The following is a 27,346-nucleotide window of genomic DNA, read 5'->3' as shown; positions in this document are numbered from 1 at the left end:
TTTGATTTATTTTTGCTTTGGTCTTTATTTTTATTGACAAAGCTATTAATAGAAAGACACATGTATTAAGAAGGACTACTGTATCTTTTCAAATGGCTACACTGTTGTCCACATTTTCGGGGTTCAGATAGGTGTAGGGAAGCTCCAACTTCTTGTTCCGCTCCTTGATGAGATCGGACAACTCCCTCAGATCCTTTTGAAAATCTTCAATGAGCTTGCAGGGGACCTCTTCATCATACAGATTTTCTGGGAAATGTCCCAGAGGGTACTATGGACAGGGTATCAAGATTGTAATCGTAAATAACATGTTTATAACAATGTTTAACACACTGCGTATGACAGCACACTAATATTCGGTAAGAGCCACTGCAACACTATGCTTACAGTTTGCTAATCTGCTTTGTAATGCAACAGTCAGGTAATGCAAACTAGACGAATGGAAGCAGTGTGAGTAAGCCACTGTCATCTACAGTAATATGATGGCATACACAAGAACACCATTCAGATTTTTCACAGCAAAATTGAATTGCAGTTTTTTAACATGTGCCCTGATGGTGTACAAACTCACATGGTCTGCAGAGTCCTTGCTCAGCAGTCTCAGGACCGCCATCCCATTCACCGTCGTGCCAACATCAGGTAAGGTCTCCAGGATCGTGTCCTCAGTGGTCTGGCCCTTGTCCTTGGGAGGGGGCTTTCTGAGGGCAGTGGGGTAGTTAGGCATCCAGCCGCCAAAGTCAAACTGGTGGGAAAGAATTGGTGAAAATGTGATATATAAGCCAAATATTCCTAAAGAATAACAAGAGCACATAATTAGCATTACTTAGGCCATGGAAAGTGGATATAGACAGGTTTTTCTTGTCGTCATGGGCTACTTGCTCTAGGGCAGTGGTTCTCAAACTTTTTTAGTCATGCCCCTCTTAAACACTTCTTAAGAACGATTCAGTGGAATTGGCCGCTTTATAAAGGCAGAGCACGAAACCGCTATTCACACACTTGAAAGCCATTGTTATGGCTGTGTTCTGTTTTTCTGCTAATCTCCTGCAAATATGGGTTCGTGAAAGGTGTTGACATTTGAGCTCAATAGCCAATCAAATGAAAACCCTCCCCTTCATGCTGCTGAAGCTTGATTGACTGGGATTGTTTAAGCCTTGGTCCCAACCACTATGTTTGTTTCCCATTCACAGAGCCAGGACAACAGAGGGTTTTTTGAGCTCCAACACTGAATGTCACTGTAGGTTGCATAGAGATGAAACAAGACGTGCAGCAGTCTTTAACTTTAATTTCAAGTTCAAACTCAACTCTTCACAAAACAGAATCTCAGGAACGGGAACAATCCAACTAAACAAGACGTTAGAACTAACAACTGCAATAACTAAATCAACATACTATCACCTGAAAAAAATATTGCAAGAATTAGATGCTTTGTTTCTAGTCAAGTCATAAGCCCCTTTCACACAGAGATTCCGGAAAACACACGGATAAAGCGACCCGGGATATGACCCGGGTCCTTTTGATTTTGGTTCATTCACACTGCCAGTGATTTTCCGGAATCAGAGAGTGCGTTCACACACGACCCATAAAAATCCCGTAAAGACACGTGACATCGATGTGACATGTAATGTCTCAGCAGCGTCTATAGTTTGCTTATGAGCTGCGATTTCTCTCGATAAACCACGCTTGTGCATTTTTTCCTCTGATTCGATCATAAACTAGCGCATTACGTACCGTTTCACTGCTTTCACTTCACTTCAGCTCATCATTACCACACGGCATTGATTACGGCTTTTGTTCACACAGCGTGCGTTCTGGGACTGATCCCGGCAATGTTACAAGAGCCCAACCCGGCATCAATCCTGGGTCGGGTTTGCGTTCACACAGAAGGTGTTCTGGCAATTTCCCAGCAATTTCCCGGGATCAACGCACTGTGTGAAAGGGGCTTTAGAGAAACTTGTGCATGCTTTCATCACCAGCAGAGTGGATTATTGTAATGGACTCGTCACTGGCCTTCCCAACAACACCATAAGACAGTTGCAGCTCATACAGAACACTGAGCAGAACCAGAACATATAAACACATCACACCAGTTCTCAGCTCTTTACACTGGCTGCCAGTTACATTTAGTATTGATTTTAAAGTATTATTACTGGTATATAAATCACTCAATGGCCTAGGACCTCAATACATTGCAGATATGCTCAGTGAATATTAACCCAATAGATCACTCAGATCACTAGGATCACATCAGCTTGAAACACCGAGGCTTCACTCGAAGCTTGGCGAGTCTGCTTTTAGCTACTATACTGGAACTGTTCCAGAAGAGATCAGATGTGCTCCTACAGTCACATTCAAATCCAGACTCACAACACTTCTGTTTAGCTGTGCATTTACTGAATGAGCACTGTACCACTGTTCGTCCGACTGTTTGCACTGTATTTTATTTTATGTTTTAATTATTCTGATTTCATTTGATTATTTCTGTATTTTATCTTTTATTCTAAACTGTTTTAATTATTCTGTTTTTTTTGATTATTTTAATTTCTTCTATGTAAAGCACTTTGAATTACAATTGTGAATGAAATGTGCTATATAAATAACTTTGCCTTGCCTGACAACTGGATAGGACTAAACCGGGCTTAAGTACACCACAAACAGAGGAACAAATGAGACTAATTAACAAGACACACCTAAACTAAGGACTCCAATCAAATCTGTAACCAAGGAGACAAACAGGCTGGGAATGAAGGAATACTGAACTAATTAAAGCCGAGTGCACACTGTGCGATTTATAATAGTCCTTTACCATTGTTGCTTGTCAGACTGTACGAACATGATCCTCGCTGTAAGCCATGTCACACTGTAAGATCTCAGTTCATCAATCAATGACACGTTCGGTGACCGTGAGCTGCATTACACGCAGGATTGAAATGGTGGCTACAAATAAATCTCTAACATTAATTTTGGTCATGGCTCGTCTTGAAAAACAAAGACAATTTGACGGTCGTCGTAGCAGAAGTCACTGCCGGACTGAGTCAAATCTTCTGACACTGCCAGAATTTCATCGGAGGTAAAATGTGATCGCAATACTCATTAATCGTCTGTCGGTGAATATTTCAAACTAACGATCAAAGACTTCAGATTTTAGCCAAGGATCAGAGGAATCTTTTAGAATTTGCTAAATGTGTATCAGACGGCCATATCGTGGCCAAAATCGCACAGTGTGCACTCGGCACACTAGAACAGAACTATACACATGAATCAAAACACATGAGCACGTGACGCTGGATTTGAGGAAAAGTGTATGAGATTAGGATCACGGACTGCAGCTTTAATGGCTCTGTGTGACTGGAATTGAATTGACTTGTACTAACTGACCTGTCCATTGTTCACAGCAGCATGTTGGGCTGATGCAGTGAAGATCACCATGGTGACAAACTTGATAAGCGCTTTCAATGTCGGAAAAGATGATGGTATTCCTGGGAAGAAGAATGAAAGGCTGTTTCTGTGCGGAACTCAGTTTAGGATGTTTATACACACGAACGCGCACACATAGTTCCAATTACGGGGGTTATTGGGGGGTCCGACTCCCCTAGATGAGACTTGGACCCTCCAAAAAGGGATGAAAATAATAATTTGGGGGGTACTGAAAACAATGTAATAAAATATAATGTTAGCCTATCAAAAATTGTATGTATTTAAATGCAGTATTACCATCACATACCAACAATTCAGGAAATAATCTAATGAAATGCGTTTTTCAAACCCTCACTCCCCATTGGGCTGTACCATTTCTCTGGTTCGTTCAGACTGTGTTTTTTGCTATGGTTCTGTGATATCACTTCATTAGCTGTCAAAATGTATGTACCTGGTGTGTCAGCGAAACATTTAGAGTAAGTGGCTGAATCAACTTTAATCTCTGCCTATAGGCTAGTTTTGACTGCCATGTATATCATCATGTGTTGTGCTTTGTGGTAAATGTTATGAGCAGCTCGTCATCTAAACAGGTTTTCAGAAAGGTCTTAATTTGGTTGTTCATAGTGTTTCTCTCATTTATAGCTAGCTAAAAGTTCACGCAGCTCCTGAAGCTCTCTGTGCCAAGCAAATATTGTCCGTATCTTGGAGAAACTAAGCCAAGAATGGTTGCATTAATGCAAGCAGATGTTTATTACCTGACGGACAAGGTTTTCGGATGGAAAAGGGCTTAAATGTGTGTTTGAACTGCTGCAGAAGCTTTCACAGAATTTCACATATAGATTAGTGGTTCTCGTGTGTAAGCCTATATAAAAATTAGAGTGACGTCACAAGTCGATATAGCTGTACCCCCCGAAGCTCACGGTATAATTCGAACACTGCGCGCACACACACACACACACACACACACACACACACACACACACACAGAAATGCAGAGTGGAGCCATAAACCAAACTAATTTTGACTATTGACCTGGTTCAATTATTTTCCATAAAACAGTGAATTACATTGGGACGGACTGATAACGGACTGATAACCGGCTGATGACGGACTGATGACGGACTGATGACGGACTGATGACCGGCTGATAACCGGCTGATAACGGACTGATAACGGGCTGATAACGGGCTGATAACCGGACTGATAAACGGCTGATAACGGACCGATAACGGAACGATAACGGACCGATAACGGACCGATAACGGACCGATAACGGACAGATAACGGACGGATAACAGACGGATAACGGACGGATAACGGACCGATAACAGACCGATAACAGACGGATAACAGACGGATAACGGACTGATAACGGACTAACGGGCTGATAACGGACTGATAACGGACTGATAACGGACTGATAACCGGCTGATAACGGACTGATAACGGACCGATAACGGACCGATAACGGACGGATAACGGACTGATAACGGACTGATAACGGACTGATAACGGACTGATAACAGACTGATAACGGACGGATAACGGACGGATAACGGACTGATAACGGACTGATAACGGACTGATAATGGACTGATAACGGACTGATAACGGACTGATAACGGACTGATAACAGACTGATAACAGACTGATAACAGACTGATAACAGACTGATAACAGACGGATAACGGACTGATAACCGGCTGATAACGGACTGATAACGGACTGATAACCGGCTGATAACCGGCTGATAACCGGCTGATAACGGACTGATAACGGACTGATAACGGACGGATAACGGACGGATAACGGACTGATAACGGACTGATAAGGGACTGATAACGGACTGATAACAGACTGATAACAGACTGATAACGGACTGATAGCGGACTGATAACAGACTGATAACGGACTGATAACAGACCGATAACAGACCGATAACAGACTGATAACGGACTGATAACGGACGGATAACGGACTGATATCTGACCTGAGGAAACTCTTCCCAGGAAGCCATTGGTGAATATCTCACTGATCCAGCGCTGCAGCTCGGTGTCCTTCTGCACGTTTACATCATGTTGATAGTAGTGTGACAAGAAAGCTGCAACAAACCTGTAAGCAACTTCACAGTCAGATGTTTTCCAGGTTTACTTATTTACAGCTTTTCTTTGCATTTATTTCTTAAGCAGGAATTTATTCAAAGCAATTTACATCACAGTACATGTACAGCATGTGCTTACTGACTAAACCCATTAACCTGTATAACTGAGACTGTATTTGTTGAAATATGAATCATAAAGTGCACCAGGATGTATTAATTCAGCCCTAAAAACTGGATGTGTTCTGTAACACACACAGAGAGAGAGATAAAAGCATAATGCCTATCAATAAAACACTAGACTAGAGTCCACTGGTAGTCATACTTGTTGATGATATTCCACAGTTTGATCCCGTCATCTCTGTAGTAGTAGTGTGGCACAGTCTCCAGGCCTCTCTCAGAGATGTTATCGGGGAGACAGAGGGCGCTGTAGGTCAGGGAGGCAGTCGCACGCTTCAGCAACTTTACCAATGACTCTCCACCTACTCCTGCATACTAAGAGTGGCACATTAACAGAGAGAAGACATGACATACAGTTAGATCAAAGGTACTGTATAAACAAAGTTCTGGCACCACAAATCCCATAATAATTTCCCCAAAATTTGAATTAAAAATTTTGTTAAAAGGTAGATCGTTAAATAAGTCGGTCATCACAGAAAACATTAAAGAGCCCTTATGTATATTTTTTTTAACAATCTTACAAGATATGTTTGAGGGCACACAGGATAGTGAACTGAATTCAACAAAAAGTGTATTGGATTATATTTGAAGACTGAACCTTTAGTGCCTCTTTAACCATGCCATATCTGCATACCATTGTAATGGACCCATCCTCGGATATCAGCTGATTTCGGGCCAGGATGTTGATCTGGAGTGTGTATCGCATATGGGGAAAGAGGAGCTACAGAAGGAAAAGTAACAAAGAGATTTGTATTTACATTCTTTGAAGATAAACATATATGAATGAAGAATGAATTTTAATTTCTTGTCTGTGAGTGCGTGCATTATTGCACCTGCCTGTGTGTGTGTGTACCTGGACACCATTCCATTCCAGGTGTTTTTACATGAATTACAGAATGATTCCATTTTTTGAGAGAATTGTTACAGGGAGATGAATGGGTTTGAGTGAGACATTAGTGACCCATCATGAACTTAATGTTCTGTGTAGTCTGTGTCCACAGGCTAGAGATGAGTCAGTCCTGCTCTCCAAAAGGCAAGTATTGAAGGGCAGGCTTTTTCACTAAGTAACATCTCTGAGGTAAAATGGACAGCTGTGACCAGAGACTACAGCTGAAAAACTCCCCTGCCGTCAAATAGTATAGAGGTAACATGCATTATTTAATTCGCTATCTGTCTCTTTCTGTGTCTCTCTCTGTCTCTCTCTGTCTGTCTCTGTCTCTCTCTCTGTCTCTCTCTCTGTCTCTCTCTCTGTCTCTCTCTCTCTGTCTCTCTCTCTCTCTCTCTGTCTCTCTCTCTGTCTCTCTCTCTCTGTCTCTCTCTCTGTCTCTCTCTCTCTGTCTCTCTCTCTCTGTCTCTCTCTCTCTCTCTCTGTCTCTCTCTCTGTCTCTCTCTCTCTGTCTCTCTCTCTCTGTCTCTCTCTCTCTGTCTCTGTCTCTCTGTCTCTGTCTCTCTGTGTCTGTCTCTCTGTCTCTGTCTCTCTGCGCTGGGAGCGTTTGGGGCTCTGGCACAAGATCAACGGGCTCTGGCGCAGGACTGGAAGGGAACAGCACATCATGGAACTCGGAACTGGACGGGGCCAGCACATCATGGGACTCGGAACTGGACGGGGCCAGCACATCATGGGACTCGGAACTGGACGGGGCCAGCACATCATGGGAATCGGAACTGGACGGGGCCAGCACATCATGGGACTCGGAACTGAACGGGGCCAGCACATCATGGGGCTCGGAACTGGACGGGGCCAGCACATCATGGGACTTGGAACTGGACGGGGCCAGCACATCATGGGATTCGGAACTGGACGGGGCCAGCACATCATGGGACTCGGAACTGGACCGGACCAGCACATCATGGGACTCGGAACTGGACCGGACCAGCACATCATGGGACTCGGAACTGGACCGGACCAGCACATCATGGGACTCGGAACTGGACGGGACCACCGGTGATGAGGGCTTGGTGCTGGACGGAACGGCACAGGCTGTGGGCGTGGCCAGGGCGGAGCAGGCTGTTGGCGTGGCCAGGGCGGAGCAGGCTGTGGGCGTGACCAGGGCGCAGCACGCTGTGGGCGTGGCCACGGCGGAGCAGGCTGTGGGCGTGGCCAGGGCGGAGCAGGCTGTGGGCGTGGCAACGGCGGAGCAGGCTGTGGGTGTGATCGAGGCGGAGCTGTGGGACCCTCGGGCGTCCAGGGCGGAGCTGTGGGACCCTCGGGCGTCCAGGGCGGAGCTGTGGGACCCTCGGGCGTCCAGGGCGGAATTAGGTTAAGTTGAGGTTAAGTTGTTTTTGGGACGCTGTAGGGATGGCCTGTGTCTCTGTGTAATGGAATAAGGTGTGGAGGTGGAAGACGTGCTAGTCGCGGTCGAAGAGCAGATCGGCATTGAAAACATTTCTTCGGCTTCGAAGATGAAAAAGGCAGTTGTGCTTTTTGTAAAGGAGGAAGAGGTAGCTAATCGTCTCATTATCAACGGAATCGTGGTAAGTGGTGATTTTATTAATGTTTCACAGCTGGTTACGCCGACGACACGTATAAATATCTTGAAAGTGCCCCCATTCATCCACAATGATGAGATTGAGCGGGGATTAGTTTGTTAGGGAAAGTTTGTTAGCGCAATTAAAATGGTTCCACTTCGCTGTAAAAATGCAGCATTAAAGTTGAGGCCTGAAGAAAAGGTGTACATGGTGTATGCAAACTCTGGAAGTATGAAGTGTTTTGAGTGTGGAGATGTGGGCCATACAAGGGTGGCGTGTCCACATAAAGCTCAGAAGAGTGAGGAGACTGCAGGCCCTAGTGATGCTGTCGATGTAGCAAATAGATCTGAGACAGCAAAACAGTCTAATGCTGGAGAGACGAGTGACAGTCAAGCTCAAAGTGCTAAACAAACTGATGATGATGATGACGACAATGAGGTGAAAAATATCAACAAATTCCAATTCGTCAGAATCAACTCGCTCACTAGCATGCCAATTGTGAGTTGGCGCCAAACGCAACTCACACACTAAATCCCTACAGTCTGATATTCACTCTGTTCAGCATAATGTCATCTACATTAGCTAGAGCTACCCAATTTTAGTCGAGCTTCACTAATTTTTTTTTTCAAGAAGGATATTTCCACACACAGTTCACATCCACAAAACATCAGCACTAGCACCTACTGACCTGTACAGAAGAAACAGTGCAACCTCGGCGTCTGATAAAAACATTTTAAGTTCTTTAAGTTCCCTCCACCTTTCAAAAGCCTTCCCGATCATTATTCGTGTCTTGGAATAAACACGATAGTTTTCCTTCGGCCTAATCCTCCTCCTCCTCTTGGGGATTGACTCAGACATGTTCAATTTCTCTTGTTCGTTGATAGACGCTGACTTCTTCTTCAGCTCCGACTTCGCGTGCAGCCGTATGTGTGTGAATATAACCTCACAACACCCACCCCCTGTCGGTGATATAGGTTGGAACACTATTTATTTTGGTTTTGAGTGGTTGGTGAACCCAACTGTTTTTGTGTGCAGATCTCAGAGCCTAGGCTGCCATACAGAGACGCGTTTTTTTGACGGCCTGCTTATGGGGCGGGCAGCTAGCGGATCGTTAGGAAAGATTAAATAAATGTGATAATTTATGTTTGGGCCGTTTATGGGCCTGAAATCGCTGATACAACCTTTAAAACAACTTTCTCTAGAATTTTAGAGAGAAAAGGTAAATTTGAAATAGGACGAAAGTTAGCCAACCATGTGAGTCCAAACTTGTTTTTTTAAGATGAGGCCGCACTGTGGCAAGTTTAAAGTAGAAAGGTGCAGTCCCAGTATGGAGACATATATTGATTACAGACAACAGATCAAAGTCATCAGTCTCAATAACTTGCCCAAGGAAACGTGATGGAATGACATCATTGGGACACATAGTGGGTTTCAGACGAGACATGGTCTCAATGAGAGTATTCGGGTTAAAGCAGCACTATGACGTTTTTTTAGCTTAACTGAACAGCTTCAGAGTTATTGGAATGGTTATATGACTCTTTTCGGGTTGAATGGTGGTCGTCTCGCCCCCCCCTGGTGCCTGTGAGCGGAAAAACCGCACTTGCAACTTTGGGCAGGCGGACCGCCCTCAGGAAGTATTGCATGATTTCAGCTCTCGCGATTTAACAAATTGCTTTACGGCACTGCACACATTACACGCATACACGCCCCCATCCAGGACCCCGCTAGCTATAAGAACAACTATCGTCCCATGGCTCAGCCGGCATATAAGAAGCAGAAAGCTAGGCAAAGCATTGTCGGAGGAACAGAGAAAGAGGAAACGGCAGACTGACCAAGCGAGGAGTCAGACACGAGTAAACATCGGACCTGCGTTTTCAGAATGGCGAAAAAAAACGAAGAAAGCGCGGTCGGAAGAGTCTAGAAAAAGGTAACGAGAATCTGACAGCGCGAGGAACCGGACAATACTCCCACTCAGTCAGGCTTTCACTGTCAAATTTGATTCCTGTGATTATCATGAGAACAGTTGTCAATATCTCACATAATTATCAGGACATAAATAAGCCTACATGTTGTAAATAGTGCAAATGAGCGCAATTTGAAAACTATTATGATAAATTGCAATAATCATGTCTAACAACATCATAACGGACATAGTTACGAAAAAATGTGACGTACATGATACACTTTATTGGTGTCATCTGGCATTTAGGCTCAGGTAAGCCAAACGCGGTAGGCTACTTTATTATTAGGAAGTGCAGAGGCCGTGAGTGCAGATACGCTCTGCGTGAGTTGTATTTACGACCGTAACGTTAAATACAAGTACTCTACAGCGACTCTAGGGATCGCTGTTTGACAAAAACAGAAATCCTGCATAGTGCCGCTTTAACAGACTCAAAGACAGACCAAGTGGAAGAGGAGAATGGAACATCAGACAGTTTATACGCCGAAATATGCATTGTAGATGTAATTTTGGAGATCTTATCGTTAAAATATGTTGCAAAGTCCTCACATAAAGAAACAGATGCTTCAGGAAAAAGATTAACATTTGGATGGAGAACAGACTCGATAGTGGAAAATAGAATATTTGGCTTATGGCTATTCCGTAAGATTAACTCTGAAAGGTATTTACTCTTTGCAACCTTAGCAGCTCATTGAAAGGCAGAAGGAGAATCCCTTAAAATTTCATATGAAACTTGTAATCTGTCTTTTTTCCATTTACGTTCTGCCCTTCAACAGGTCTGTCTGAGAGAACGAGTGATATTATTATGCCAAGGTATTGAATTATGCTGGTGTTTTTTCGCTTTTAGAGGTGCGATAGAATTTAAGATGTTAAAGCAAGTAGTATTGAAAATACTTAGATGTTCATCAGCATCTAAGTGACATGTGGAAAGGTGTTTCCTAAATAGTACTTAATTATACATACTGGGAGGAAAAATCATCACCTGAACAATCAGTGAAAATTCGAGTACAGCGTGGCGGTGGAGAATGTCCATTAGTAGTTCCATCAAATGGCACAGAAAACAATATGGGCAGATGGTCAGATAAGCCAGCCTCACCAATTTTGATGTTCAACACTGATAGACCACGAGATAAAATCAAGTCCAAAGTATGTCCCTGAACATGAGTTGGTCCAGACACCCATGTCTAAGGCTAAGAAAGTCTTTTGAAAGAGGCTTAGAGTCACAGCACATATGGGTATTAAAGTCCCCAAGAATTAAAATTCTATCATAACTAGAGACAATTTGAACCATACATTCTGCAAATCCATTGATAAAATCGTTATTTGCATGGGGTGGCCGATTGTAAGGGATCCACTGAAGGCAAGTTGTAGAGAGGACCCAAGTGCAGTTTATTACAAACAAAAGCATGGTGTGGCATGAACGCCACTCAACAATAAAGCATGGTCAACATATTGCTCAAGGGACCTGTTGATTTTTCCCCCAGGTAGCCTTGAGCAAATGGGTACGTTTAAACCATGATGGAAAATGTCTTTTAACGCCACTTCATTAAAGTCCAACTGGCAGCACAGCCCACAAAATTCCTCTACATATTTTTCCAGGGGACGATTCCCCTCGCATAAATTTAGGAGGGGCAACTGCTGGGTTCATTGTTTGGTCAAGTTTTTCTGTAAGGGATCCGCTGAAAGCAAGTTGTAGAGAGAACCCAAGTGCACTTTATTACAAACAAAAGCAAACATAAAACAAAAGCATGGCGTGGCATGAACTCAAACAAAAACATAGCGTGGCATGAATTTAAAAACAAGGACATGAACAGAGCTTACCAAACAGTGGTACAGTGGAACAAAACTTGACCAAGACACATGGCAAACATGAGAGCTTAAATATACAGCTTAAATATACAGACTAATGACAAGACATGAACAAGACAAAACATGACATGAACAAACCAAAACGTGACAGACAAGACTAAATCTTGACACCGGTATATAATAACAAAAACCACCGGATTTACCAGAGAATATGGAAATATTCTTTTTGATTCATGAAAATATAGTAATTTACCAGAGAATAGCTAAATGGTTTAGCTCCCCAGTACTTGAGCGAGCTCTTAACGCATTATAGTCCTTCACGTCTATTGCGATCTCAAAACTCCGGCCAGTTGATAATACCTAGAATATCTAAATCGACTGCTGGCGGTAGATCCTTTTCCTATTTAGCACCAAAACTCTGGAACAATCTTCCTAACATTGTCCGGGAAGCAGACACATCAGATTATAAAGAAAACACATCTCTTTGGCTTAGCATACACATAACACATTATAGATTGCTATAATTCAATATTAGGCTGCATAGTTTAGATCAGCCGGAACCGGGAACACTTCCCTTAAATCCTGATGTACTCGTTACATCATAAGAAGGATGGATTCTACGCTAATATTAGTCTCTCTGTTTATCCCGAGGTTTACCGCAGTCTGCCGGATACAGGCCGTATCCGGATCTGATGAATATATATATATGTCTGTGGGTTTATATATGTTCTAATTTTATAATGTAATGTTTGAATATGAGTGTATGAATGTAAGAGTTTTGAAATGTCAAAAAATAAAGAATTTTGAACCTCCCTTTCAATTCAATTTCAATTTCAAATTTGCTTTATTAGCATGAATGTGTAACACAATGTTGCCAAAGCATCAACATATTATATATAAATAATAAAACACACAAGTAAAACATAAGTATAAATCATGTCATATTTATCATTGTAAATAAATCTTAATAAATAGATACATTTGATCACTCTAGATAATTAGCTGTCTCTGGCGTTATGAATAGCTAGCACATATTTAGCCGCTAGTGCAGCTGTATTATCATCTTCTCCGAGTAAGAAGGACATTTCAGTGTCACACAGTTCAAAGAATGATGGGATCAAGGTTTCAAATTTGGGCAGAAAAGTTTCTCTTATATCGGTGTATTTAGTACATATGAGCAGAAAGTGTTCCTCATCCTCTATGTGCTGTAGATCACAGTGTCTACAGATCCTCTGCTCTCTCTGTCCACACACACACACACACACACACACACACACACACACACATTTAAATTCTTTATTTGAATTAAAAAATAAGCATATATCATGGCATAATTCAAATTTGACAAAAAAAAAGTGTACAACAGCAGCCAATATCTCAGTCCATTATGCACATTAAGGGTAAAGGTGGCACCTACGCCTCCATATGTAGAGGCTACCAATTACTGCTGACACAGAGCAATATCTTGTCAGTTTTTTGGCCTTGTTCTTATGTAGTCCGCAAATCTGCAGGCCTCTTACACACAACTTGTGCACATGGCCTAAACTACCGAAAATGAGGGCAATAACTTTACAAGAATAGCCAAAGTTATTGAAGACATTGTACCATGGTTGATATTTCAACAGTTTTGAAGCATAGCAGGTGTCCATGTAAGCATCAAAAGAGCAACCAATTTCTATTATTGTAACCGCTTTGGTGTTACACACACACACACACACACACACACACACACACACACACACACACACACACACACACACACACACACACACACACACACACACACACACACACACACAGCTATAGCTAGTCTCTCTCTCTTTCTCTCTGTGGATGTGGCATGTCTGGAGGACGCCCCTGTTTTTCTATGAGCCCTCACCGTTCACACGTCAAACCAACTCATGCGCGACAGATTCAATACCTTGTAGAGAGGGTGTGGAGAAGGAAGATTGCGCAGCGTGGCCACAGTGAACACCTCCGCCAACAGGTGAGTTCTCAGCAGGTGAAAGTCCACCTCGTGAACGCCAAACTCGGCGTTTCGGACGAAGATCTTGGCCAGTTTCCAGTCGGCCTTTGAATCCGTCGGGAGGAAGATGGGATTGTCTTTGCTGGGCTTTTGCCTCAACTGTGCAGATTAAATTTGAAGATCCGTGAAAATGGTACAAACAGTTTTTGAGGGAATCTGGGTAATAATTTTTCTCTCTTTTAAGAAAATGAGAAAGGATTTCCAAGGCAACTATCATAATTACTCTATAAAGACATTGACATCGTAAAAAAAGGTTTATTTAATGTTTAATCATTACATATCACCTTTTCTTTGTTTCTTTGTAATAATTTGATTATTTACCTCATCTTTCAAGATTTGTTCATCTGTATTTAATTTAATTTAAATTAAAACACACACACACACACACACACACACACACACACACACACACACACACACACACACACACACACACACACACACACACACACACACACACTTCGTGCCTAGGTCCCCAGGTATTTCTCTTTCGGTCGAAGCACTTTCGACGTCACCCTGGGATATCGCTTCTCGAGCATTTCCCAGCTGAAGCCAATTCTGATCCCTCTACATGCTCGAGGAGCGGTATCCCATGGTGACGCTGAAGTGCTGTGATGTCTTGTGTTCTCCCTCAAAGAGCCGATGTTATATTCATAACCCATGGATTTCTGCACATCGGATGCGAGACACGCACCTGGATGGCGATGGGCAGCATCATGCCATGAGGGTTGCAGTACAGCAGGACCAGGGGAGCCGTGAGATACTGCTGTCTGTCATTGACAACATTTCCCACCAGCCCGTCCATCATCTTATAGTCAGACAGGAAGATGTTCCCTTTCTGGGTGTGGGGGTAGATCACACCAAATAATGAAGAAACCCAGGACATTAGACAAAATCAAAGCAAACCAGACCCAGTGATTCCAACTCATTGCCAGTAGCAAGTAGCGTACCTTCATCTCCTGCTCCAAGCTGCTGCCTCTGAGGGAGTTTTTGACCATTTCATCTGTGACGGGGAAATTCTTGGGCAGAGTCGAGCAGCGCTGGATCATCATGGGATTGAGGCCGTTCAGAAACTGGTATCCAAAGAACTCGTCCTCATCCCAGTGCTTCTGAATGTATTCTGCAAAGCATGCTGTGTCAGAACATATACTACAGTACAGACAGTACTTTATTTGCAATACAGTCAGTTTGAACAGTTCATTCATTTAAGATGAGTACCAATGGTTTTCACTCTGTTTTCACAAAGGATTGCTTCCAGTTGGCTGATGCTTTCCCACGATTTTCTGCTGTCAGCTAATCCAGTTAGCTTTAGAGCAGCTAACCTGCACACACAGAATACATCAACTATCAACTAGCTTTATTATACTATCTATGGTCTATACTAGCTTTAGTTGTGAGCATCTTTGAAGTTACTATTAGATATTAAATTATTACTGTCTTCAAGAAGACAAAGCTATTTTGTGAATGCCATTCACTTCCATGTGAAATATACTGTATATATATATATATAGTATATATATATGTATATATATATATGGATCATGTTTTTAAATCACCAAAGTTAATTTTTAACTAAAACATACCTAAAATGAAATCTAGCTATAAATATTCAGCATGTCCACCAGTGCAATCTATAACTAAAAAACACACCATATTTATGCTAACCTACAAACAGAAAACATTCAGTCCATTGTCCTATAACAATAATGGTGAAATGGTTAAGCTTGCTGTTGTGGGCTCACTAATTATGAACTCTCTATATGCATCTCTGGAGTTACCATTACATTGGGTAGTCAAGTCAAGTCAAGTCAAGTCATCCTCATTTATATAGCGCTTTTAACAATGTAGATTGTTTCAAAGCAGCTTTACAGAGATAAACATATAATTTAAGGTAACAGAAATATATAGTAGGGTAAGTAGGATAAGTAGGGTAGCCTACTTTTAGCTGAGTATATATGGCTAATCCTTGAAAGATTATTGCAGTTACTTTTTGAATAAAGCGTACTCCAAAGTAATCTGACATTGCCTCTACGTCACCAATATAGCTTATCTCTCCTGTGGTGTTTGGGTCCATGGAACCCTGATGCAACAGAAATGTGTAAATCGTAGGTGAGAAAAGGCAAACATGGTAAAAAAAACAGTTAATCTGATGAAAAACAGATGCAGTGCAGCGTGCGAAACTACACCGACACTCAGACACAGTTGCAACAGTGATATATTTTAAGCACGAGAATCTGTCTTCTTGTCGAGTGAAACTAACGTTACACTGATGGGAACTGCTGCTAGCGATGAATGCGATCTGGAAGAGGAAGCCAATATGGCAAACATTAACCATGCTTGTGATTGAAATTAAAATTAAATTAAAATAGAGTTGACATCTGTTCAGTTGTTTCCCTAAATGTTTATGTTTGTGTTGTTCTAAAAACCCAATATTGGGTCCAGCAGACCCGTGAACACTGAACAGTGTATAACACAGAGATGAACACTACAGGAGGGTTATAAATGACTTGGTCACTCACTGCTTTCCTGCGGTGGAGTAAAACTCGGTTTCCTTTGTGAAAGAGAATCGGACTTCAGCTGGCAGAGAGATGGGAGTGTCGTAATCGATAACTTGAGGCGTGCCCTCAGCATACACACGCCACCTAGGAGCAGAATATTCAGCTGTATTTTAATGGAAGGAATTTAATTTCACTGAATTTATTTTAATATAACGCAGACACTTCGCTGTCACACCCGACTTGTATTGGTGTGCTGCCCACAAACCTGAATAACTTCTGTTGCTCCTCTAGCTGCCTTATCCGTTGTCTTTGGGCTATTGGGTTGGTGTCCTGGAACACAAGTGAAGCTGAAATGCAACATTAATTCACAATTAAATTCTTTTATGTTTGCAACTGAAAACATTTTTGAAAAAAAAAGATCATATCAACGATCATAGAACGATGATTTGTCATCCATGTAATTTTGACATGACACTTTAATTTGAATTTAAGTATTTAAGAAAAAAAATGAATGACAACTATATACGCAGTACATCTGCAAGCCATCGCCCAATGAACATCACAACATTGACAGCCATGTAATCTCCAGTCCTGACCCTGTACAGGAGTTATTCTGTATTAGAGCATCTGACACTCGACATTATCTCTCCATCATATGAAGACACAAATGTTTGCTTAAAGGAATTCTTTTGCAAGATACAAAAGTGTGTGTGTGTGTGTGTGTGTGTATGTGTGTATGTGTGTTTGTGTGTGTGTGTGTGTGTGTGTGTGTGTGCATCAGTTCTCTTACGAGAGTATCTCTCGTACTGCGTAATATCTTAAGCTATGGGGAAAACCTCTTTTCCACGAGATTTTGAAGCCAAAAATTATCCTTAATTTTGAATTAATGTAAAACGCTGTGCAGCAGCATGCAGACATGGGCAAGACGGCTTGCGCGCCTATTGGCTGCCCTGCGGCAACAGCAGCAGCCTATCGAGAGAGGCTCTGCGTGACACATATCCAATGGGGGCATTTTGCGCCCATTTCGTCACGTCCCCCAGAAAGGGCGTGGTCTCGCCCTATAAATATAGCTCGATTAGGCTGGTACAACTGATTTTCATCTCTTCAGCGAAGCATCACCGCATCGCTGGATCCGGAGTGAGAAGCCACGCCGTCTGAGAAAAGCATACAGCGGGACGAGCCTTGAGTCTGAAGTCGCTGGCATCGCCGCCTTTAGCCGCCGTACCTGCTACGCTTTCCGGCGTTATATCCTTTTCTGCAAGTGTGTGTGTGTGTTCGCCACTGCGACACATTTTTTCACTGTCTCTCTCCCTCTCCTAAAAGAGCTGCGTCTTTTTCGAGATGCATAGATCCTGCGGCTCGTGCCGAGCCACACTCAGTGAAGAGGATCGCCATGTCATCTGCGTTTCCTGCCTGGGTGATGATCATGCGGCTCTCGCTATCGTCGACGGTGGATGCCCTCACTGTGAGCGACTGCCGATGGTGACTCTGAGGACTCACCTGGCATCATTTCCAGAGCCTGCACTTCAGCCCGCTGTAGCGCCGCGCCGTAAAAGCGCCGTGCCCAGCGCGGCCCCGAGCCTTCTCCTGCCCGCCAAAGCACGCCGGTTCACCCGCCAGCTTCGCCGGCATCGCTCGAGTCCCTCACCGACGGACAGCGGCCGCTGTCTGCCGCCGCTTCCGCCATTGAGGTCGACGAAACAGCCCCGAGCCTTCTCCAGCCCATGATAGCTCGCCGGTTCGCCCGCCAGCTTTACCAGCTTCACTAGCTTCACTCGAGTCACTCGCTGACAGACAACGGCCGCCGCGCGCCGCCGCTTCCGCCATTAATGACGACGAGATAGCTGCATCTGTAGAGAAGGCCAGCTGCTCTATCCTGGCGTCGGACAGTGAGGATTGGGCGAGCTCTGTGGACCTCCCCCCTTCTGCCTGTGAGTCGTCAGGGAAACGGGCCAGCATCAAAACGGCAGCTAGCTTTCTTTACGTTATAAGAAAGCTACCCCGCCCCCCGTGGGCATGCGTCACCGGCGAAATGAGGAAAGACTGTGTTTTTAGTCCCGCCGAGGCCGGACCAATCTCCATTTCTCAAACATTTCTCAGCTCCTCTTAGTTTGAGCGGCTGAAAATGTCAATATTGCAGCAATGAGCCTGTTGTATAACACGCACGCCTGCAAACAAACGCCAACGTCATTTCTACACACAAACACAGCCCGCCACAGTGCAGGGCTCGCACAAATGAGATCGACTCATGTCATTGTGCATTAAATGTAGTGAATGTGCCCACAACCCAGTGCCCACAAACACTACACACTGCATGTGCCACGTTTTCTGTAAAACGAAACCAACACACATACAGTCAGCTAAGACCCACGGTGTTTAAGTCTCGCCGCGGCCAGACTCCACCGAAACTTCTCGTTCGTTCAGTTCCAAACAATGTGACTGTTCCAGTCTATTTTGCAGTAAACAAGCCGGCACCACAGCCCGCTTGCCGGCACACAAATGCCATTTTTACGGCGACCCAGATAAATCCCAAAAGTGTGTATTTTCTGGTATTCCGGCCACGGCCGATGGTGTTATGAATGTTGTAAGAATGCCCACGTCTCAGTGCCCATTCCCACACACAGACACAGCCCGCCACAGTTCTGGGCTAGCACAAATAAAATCGACTCATGTCGATTGTGCAAAAATGTAGTGAATGTGCCCACGACACAGTGCCCACAAACACTACACGATGCGTGTCCCTCGTTTTCTGTAAAAACGAAACCGACACACATTCAGTCAGCACAAGCCGACGGTGTTCTCAGTGCAGTGAATGTGCCCGCCGTCCCGCGCCCACATTCCTTCACAGACACGCTCAACCCCACGGGGTTTGTCCCGCTCGCTCTCTCTCCACAACCTGTCATAGAGAATTCGAGCGCGACCAGGCTGCCCGCCGTGATCGGCGCACCTCCCGCCTCACACACTATAAACACAGTATTTATGTCTCAGCACACCGAAGCTCTGCAGCCGCCGCTATGCCGCGGCCAGAGCCCGGATTTCATTCTACCCCTAGCTATTCACGCAGATGCGTGGGCAAAGCTTCCCGGGGTATCAGAATGGGTGCTGAACACTATAAAAGAGGCTATTCGCTACAGTTCGCTCGACGTCCCTGCCGTTACACGGTGCGAGTCGAAAACCACGGTAAACAACGAAGTATCTCATCTACTTCGAGCCGAAATAGCGAAACTGCTGAGCAAAGGGGCCATAGAACCTTTATCTCAGGCTCAGAGCGAAGGGGGGCTATACAGCAGATATTTTCTGGTACCGAAAAAAGACGGGGGTCTCAGACCCATTCTAGATCTGCGACAGCTGAACAGAGTGCTTATGAAGCGCCAGTTCAGAATGCTGACAACCAGGAAAATCCTAGCGCAAGTGCGGCAGGGAGACTGGTTTATGTCAATAGATCTGAAAGACGCCTATTTCCAAATACAAATAGCGTCACGTCACAGGCGATTCTTGAGATTCGCCTTCGAGGGCCAGGCATATCAATGCACAGTCCTACCGTTCGGCCTATCCCTAGCACCCCGTACATTTACGAAGTGCATGGACGCGGCCCTCGCACCCCTGAGACTTCAGGGCATGCAAGTTTTGAACTACTTGGACGATTGGCTGATTCTAGCTCGATAACATTCAGAGCTCATAGAACACAGAACCACATTACTCGAGCATGTCGAGAATCTGGGTCTCACAGTCAATTGGGCGAAGAGTTCGCTGTTTCCCAGCCAGAAAATCTCTTTTCTGGGAACAGTGCTGGACTCGCTATCTATGACAGCACGTCTGTCGCCAGAGTGAGAACTGGACATTCAGCGCGCTGTGAAATCCTTTCGCCTCGGCTCTATAGTCCCGCTCAAAAGGTTTCAGAAAATGCTGGGCCTCATGGCCTCGGCATCTTCAGTACTCCAGCTGGGCCTGCTTCGCATACGCCCACTGGAGTTATGGCTGAAAGTGTGAGTTCCACCCCGGGCATGGACCTCTGGTCTGTTTCGCCTCAGGGTCGACAGGAAATACGTTTCGGCTCTGGAACCTTGGAAAATAGCCGACTGGTATCAGTCAGGCATGAGTCTGGGGACTCCCTCGAGTGTGACGGTGGTGTCCACGGACGCCTCAACCTCGGGATGGGGAGCGCTGCTCGAGGGCAGACCGTTCTTCGGCCAATGGTCAGAATGGGAAAAGCTCCTACGCATAAACTGTCTAGAAATGCTGGCAGTCGACAACGCGCTACGGCGCTTTTGTCCCCAGATAAAAGGCCGCCACGTCTTAGTCTGGTTGGACAACATGTCAGTGGTGGCATACATAAATCACCAGGGTGGCGTCAGGTCCCGAAACCTTTACAGGCTGACGGAACGCCTCCTGGTCTGGGCTCGGCACAACCTGCTTTCACTGAAAGCAGTGCATGTGCCTGGTCGCCTGAATCTGGGACCAGACCGTCTGTCCAGAAACAATGTCCCAGCAGGGGAATGGTCGCTGTACCTGCAGACGATCCAACTGCTGTATGAGACATTCGGCAGAGCGCAGGTGGACCTGTTCGCGTCCCAAGAAAATGCTCACTGTCCAAACTTTTTCTCCAAGAGCAGGGATGCGCTGGCCCACGTATGGACCCGCTGCCCCCTCTATGCTTTCCCCCCCCATCTCGCTCCAGCCTCAAGTGCTGGACGAATCAGGGAAAACGGATGCCCAGTGCTACTCGTGGCTCCGCTCTGGACAAACCAGAATTGGTTCCCAGTCATAATGCGGTGGACCAGCACTGCCCCGTGGCCGATACCGGTGAGGAGAGACCTCCTCTCTCAGGCAAAGGGCTCGATTTGGCATCATCGCCTGGAATTATGGTCCCTACATGCATGGGCCATCAACGGGTACCCACTAACCTCCCAGAGGGAGTGTTAAATCCAATCACGCAGGCTAGAGCCCCGTCTACTAGACGGCTCTATTCCTCAAAGTGGTCAGTGTTCTCTGCCTCAAGTCAAGCTCAGGGCTTTTCACCCGCAGACTGCGGGGTTACGGAAGTGCTCTCCTTCCTTCAGGAGCTGCTGGATAAGGGCAAAACCCCATCCACGCTCAAAGTATACATGGCGGCCATAGCAGCGTTTGCAAAACCGATTTCTGGCCAGTCACTGGGGAAAAACGTGCGATTCCTCAGGGGAGCTCGGAGGCTGAATCCTCCCAGACCCCCCTCAGTCCCTGTGTGGGACCTTTCTACGGTTTTGGAAGCCATGAAAGGTGCCCCATTCGAGCCAATCCATTTGTCAGACATGAAACATCTGTCTCTCAAAACGGTATTCCTTATGGCTCTCGCTTCAGTGAAGCACGTAGGGGACTTGCAAGCGCTTTCGGTAAGCGCGTCATGCATGGAGTTTGGGCCTAATGGCTCAAAAGTCATACTCAAACCAAGGCACGGGTACGTGCCCACATCCCTCAACACACCGTTCAGGGCCCAGGTTATTTCCCTGTGCGCCCTCCCGGTTCGTGATGAGGAGAAGGACGCGAGTCTCCTCTGCCCTGTCAGGGCACTGAGAGCTTATGTGTCCCGCTCGTCTGTTTTCAGACAGACTGAGCAGCTCTTCGTTTTGTTTGGCGGACGCTCCAAGGGACTGGCCGTATCAAAACAGAGCCTAATCAGATGGATAGTCGACGCCATAGCACTGGCTTACACTTCTAAAGGCCTGCAGTGTCCTTTGGGTGTCAGAGCGCACTCCACGAGAGCAGTGGCCTCGTCGTGGGCGTGGTATAGTGGGGTTACCGATATCTGTACGGCCGCGGGCTGGGCCTCGCCATCTACATTTATAAGGTTTTACAACCTAGAAGTTCCCGCCTTACAAGCCAAGCTTCTGTCGGTATAGAATTCAGTGCTATCTGCCCCGCTGTGATGGCCCAGATGCTGAGTTTTGCTTGTGCATCGCTCACTGAGCGATAAAACGGCTCTATGGGTGTTGAATAACCCGTACTATTACCCAGTTCAGGCTGAACACGTTCACTCTGTCTGCTTGAAACACTGTTAACATAACTAGCTCCTGCAGGATGCTATTTCTTGGGGAATGATGCTTGTAGCCTCTCTTCTCCGACTCTCTGTGAGTCTATGGTGATTATGCACTATATGAGCCCCGGGCTACTGCCCTTGGGACCTTGGTGTCGGATCCCAGTACGCACGGCGTTGTGCATTGTGTTCCCCATAGCGTAAGATATTACGCAGTACGAGAGATACTCTCGTAAGAGAACGTACTCGGTTACTAACGTAACCTCGGTTCTCTCTAGAGAGGGAACGAGTACTGCGTATCTTGCCGTGCATACACAGCTCTGGTTCGCTTCAGCGATGAAAACCAGTTGTACCAGCCTAATCGAGCTATATTTATAGGGCGAGACCATGCCCTTTCTGGGGGACGTGACGAAATGGGCGCGAAATGCCCCCATTGGATATGTGTCACGCAGAGCCTCTCTCGATAGGCTCCTGCTGTTGCCGCAGGGCAGCCAATAGGCGCGCAAGCCGTCTTGCCCATGTCTGCATGCTGCTGCACAGCGTTTTACATTAATTCAAAATTAAGGATAATTTTTGGCTTCAATATCTGGTGGAAAAGATGTTTTCCCCATAGCTTAAGATATTACGCAGTACTCGTTCCCTCTCTAGATAGAACCGAGGTTACGTTAGTAACCGAGTACGTTATATAGCTGGGGGACCTGTCACAAAACATTACAAATATGCAGGAAGTAACAACAGAAATGTATAAATGCTGTGCTGTATACATGGACTGGTTCATTAAAAAATATATAGGCAATAACTCTCTGTGTGATATCCCAAACACCCCACACATCACCCACATAAATGATTATAGTAAAACCATGAACATTATTGCAATAGGATGCGCTAAATATGAACACTCGCTTCACCTTCAAGTTGCTAATATATCAGCCAGTATTTAGCATTATCACAGGCCTGGGTTTCCACTGACAACTAACTGATCTTGTATTCGGGGGTCTTTGTGCATGTACATAAACTTGTTTTGGAAATAGGTTGCAGCTGGGTGGGTTAAGCAAGCCCACTGCAAAAAGATAATAAAAAGTATCGATCGTGTGTGTGTGTGTGTGTATGCGTGTGTGTATGCGTGTGTGTGTGTGTGTGTGTGTGTGTGTGTGTGTGTGTGTGTGTGTGTGTGCAGTATATTTGCAAGACATCACCACTGAACTTTCAAGTACACCGGTAAATGTGAATTTTGGCCATGACTTGAATCGGGAGTGCGTACCTTTAGCAGGTCTTAAAACGAGCCTCTCGTTACAGTCCAGCCAGCAGTAGCACGGAAACAACATCTCGTCTCCTTCCGGCGTGTTGACCGAGATCTTATCGCAGAACCACTGGTTGTAAAGAAGACCCATAAACGGCTTGGAGTAGAGCTTGACAGCTATGAGCTCTCCCAGGGACGCTTTACAGTGTATCTTAAATTCTCGCTCCTGCACAGACAGATGTACAATGGCGTATTAGGGCCATTGTAGGTACAAAATTTTTTTTAAAATACATATATATGTATATATATATACAATTGGTGGAAGGGGTTTAAAATTCAGAGAAGAAACTCAGAATTTCCATGAAAAAACAGATATTCTGAGATTATAAAATAGCAAGTTTGCATGGAAAAAACACAAATTTGCACACAAAAAAGATGATTATTCTTTGATCATAAAGTCAAAAAGTTGCAAGAAAAACTCTGAAAAATAGTGTCAAGGAACCACATCTTTATATTGCAAGGATGTAGCCTAGCTCATCACACCACAGACGCCACATTAAACAAAGATCCCACAGCCACACATTAGTGAGGAGGTGCAACTAGTATGAAACACTGAAACGTTCCTGGCCAGTAATATAACCACATTGCTTCACTTTGCATTCAACCTGAGCCTGATCCACAGCCAGTTTATTGATAGCGGAGGCTGACGCAAGCTGGGAATGGAAGAAACTGCCTATAGCCTGCCCAATTCATCTATTGACACTGTTTTGCTTTGGATATTCATGATAACATACTATGAAATTAACAAAATAGCTAGTCTTTATTACTGGCCAAGCACATTTGACAGCATGTTCCTCACTAACGTGTGCATCTGGGATACCTGTTTACAGTGGAGTGTGTGTGATGTGGTTCAGCCTTGTGAGGCGATGTGGTTCCTTCACACTATTTTTGTGAGTTTTTTGTGAGTTTTTTTCTCGTAAATTTGTGACTTATAATATACTAGTATTTTTCCCGGAAGTTTTTTCCTGGAATGTTATGACTATACGTAATAATACGATTAGTGCAACTAGAATGGAGCATATAGTTGTCAAACGTGCCTGGCCAATAAAAGACTGGCTATTAGGCTTAAATTAAATTGATAGTGATTATTCTGAACATCCAAGGCAAAGCAGTGTTAATAGATTGATTGGGCTATAGGCTGTTTCTTCCTTTCACAGCTTGCCCGGTATTCCCCCTGCTCTCTGGATGATGCCCTCGTGACACAAGTTTTTAAATGTAATTTTAAGGTAGGCAAGGCAAGGCAAGTTCATTTATATAGCACATTTCATACACAGTGGTAATACAAAGTGCTTTACAAAGAATAAATTAAAATCAAAAGAAATCTGAATAATTAAAACAGTTTAGAACAAAAAAAATAAAATAAAATACAGTACGAACACAGAGTAAATGCACAGATAAACAGATGTGTTGTGAGTCTGGATGTGACTGTGACTGTAGGAGCACATCTGATCTCTTCTGGAAGCTGGTTCAGTATAATAGCTAAAGCAGACTCGCCAAGCTTAGAGTGAAGCCTCTGTGTTTCTAGCCGATGTGATCCTAATGATCTGAGTGATCTGTTGGGTTTATATTCAGTGAGCATATCTGCAATGTATTGAGGTCCTAGGCCATTTAGTGATTTATATACCAGTAATAATACTTTAAAATCAATCCTTTACGTAACTGGCAGCCAGTGTAAAGACCCGAGGACTGGTGTGATGTGTTCATATGTTCTGGTTCTGCTCAGCGTTCTGTATGAGCTGCAACTGTCTTATGGTCTTTTTGGGAAGGCCAGTGAGGAGTCCATTACAATAATCCACCCTACTGGTGATGAAAACATGCACAAGTTTCTCTAAGACTTGACTGGAAACAAAGCATCTAATTCTTGCAATATTTTTCAGGTGATAGTATGCTGACTTAGTTAGTGCTTTGACATGACTACTGAAACTAAGGTCTGACTCTAGAGACACACCCAGATTCCTGACTTGATTTTTAGTTGTTTGACCCCTAGACTGAAGGTATGCGTTCACCTTGAGAACTTCATCTTTGTTTCCAAACGACATGACTTCAGTTTTGTCTTTGTTTAACTGAAGAAAGTTTTGGCACATTCAACTGTTGACTTCATCAATGCATTTGCACAGGGAATGAATGGGGCTGTAGTCGTGTAGTCGGTAGGCGTTAGGGCTAAGTAGAGCTGTGTAAAAGATTCGGTTCTCTCTCATTATTTGGGAGCATGTACAGGTTGAATAGGAGTGGCGCAAGAATTGAGCCTTGAGGGACTCCGCATGTCATGGGTAAATAAATTTTTTTTTTTTTTTTAATCATTAAGCCATACAAATTGTATTCTCACTCTTTCAAATATCTTCCATTAAATGTAGTGTTGACTAATGTTTTTTAGTCAATAACTTGACTAATTGGGTGCACTTTAATTGGGTGCACTTACCGATCCTTGCCAAAACCCCTGAATGGGATTTAGATTCTGTTCCTCACTCTCAGCCTCAGTTCCACGCAGCTGGATGTAGATACGGCTAGTGGTGCCCGCCAGAAGCCCCTTCCCTGTGTATGCCGTTACTGTGTAGATCACCATGGCTGTTCTGCAAAGTAATGGACAATGATTTTTAAGAGAAAATACAGACATGATGAGACCACCAAAGAATATCACCAAGTCAAGAGATGTAGAGAGTGAAAAAGAGAGCAATTCTCACCTCTTACTGTAAGCGAACTCAATGTTACTGCTGGAAGAATTGCATCAACTGTTGTAACTAGATTGATTGTAAAGAGAGAGCAGTTTATGTCATGGAAACTACAGTACCACAAAAATCGAAAGCAAAGATCTTTAGGATTTTGCCAAAACAAGGACCTTGTTCCTTTCAAAATGACCTGAAGGATTTTATACCCAAGCATTTTATAACTTTCTTGTAATGTATTCATTTTCGTCACTGTCATGACACCCAATCTAAAAATGAATACCTTCCTTTGTACAAAGAAGGAGTGTCTTTAAACTTAAGTTTATGATTGGTTGCAATGTTTCATGTCACTGACATGTAAGTTGCCTCTGTTCATGTCTTGTAATATCATTGCAAAATGATGTTGAGCAACTTGGTTGGTTCATATTCATACCTACCTTAGTTTAGTTTTTATAAAGCGCATCTCCAACTGCCTCAAGTGCAGTCCACAGTGCTTTACAAAGCAAACAAGAAAACCAATCAAAGAGAATACAAAACACAACAACTTAGAATTAATATTTAGTTCTTTCCTGGGTCAGAGTCAAACGGCAAGATATAAAAGTGCTTCTTCAAATACATTTTCAATGCGTTCAAGATAGGGACAGAGCGGATGGCAAGCTGTAAATTATTCCATAACTTATGACTGGCTATCAAAAAGACACGGTCGCTTTTTGGCTTGAGTCAGGACCACGGTTACCCAGCAAATATTTATCTGCCCATCTCAGATTCTTCACTGGCTGGTGTGGAATAATAAGATCTTACAGATAAGAGGGAGCAAGACTAATTAAAACTTTAAATGATTAATTGGGCCTTGAAGTCGATCCAACATCTGATTGGAAACTGGGCGGTTTCTTGTCAAATGACCCTTTGAGACAGCTCATGG

At 44.2% G+C, this 27,346-nt stretch overlaps 1 protein-coding gene across 2 annotated transcripts; it reads right to left on the bottom strand.

Moving 5' to 3' along the window:
• LOC143737944 (hydroperoxide isomerase ALOXE3-like) lies at positions 1-26,616 on the bottom strand. 2 transcript variants are annotated; one of them, XM_077229749.1, is made up of 15 exons: positions 26,443-26,616; positions 26,181-26,331; positions 23,723-23,927; positions 16,717-16,798; positions 16,473-16,595; positions 15,172-15,275; positions 14,904-15,073; positions 14,648-14,791; positions 13,849-14,052; positions 6,324-6,410; positions 5,835-6,004; positions 5,402-5,523; positions 3,373-3,473; positions 569-739; positions 1-268 (listed from the first exon to the last, which is right to left on the bottom strand). In XM_077229749.1, the coding sequence occupies exons 2-15, from the start codon at positions 26,322-26,324 to the stop codon at positions 89-91; spliced, it is 2,007 nt and encodes a 668-aa protein (XP_077085864.1). In that variant the 5' UTR covers positions 26,325-26,331; positions 26,443-26,616; the 3' UTR covers positions 1-88. The 2 variants fall into 2 exon arrangements, with proteins under 2 accessions (XP_077085864.1, XP_077085863.1); XM_077229748.1 differs by having other exon boundaries at positions 26,181-26,326.
• Positions 26,617-27,346: the final 730 nt, after the last annotated feature.

Source organism: Siphateles boraxobius, unplaced genomic scaffold (genome assembly GCF_051911475.1).
Source record: "Siphateles boraxobius isolate OS27281-9 unplaced genomic scaffold, OSU_SipBor_1 132, whole genome shotgun sequence".
In the NCBI taxonomy this organism is placed as follows: Eukaryota; Metazoa; Chordata; class Actinopteri; order Cypriniformes; family Leuciscidae; genus Siphateles; species Siphateles boraxobius.
The sequence above is the reverse complement of the archived record's forward strand: the minus strand, read 5'-3'. Positions and strand labels throughout refer to the sequence as shown.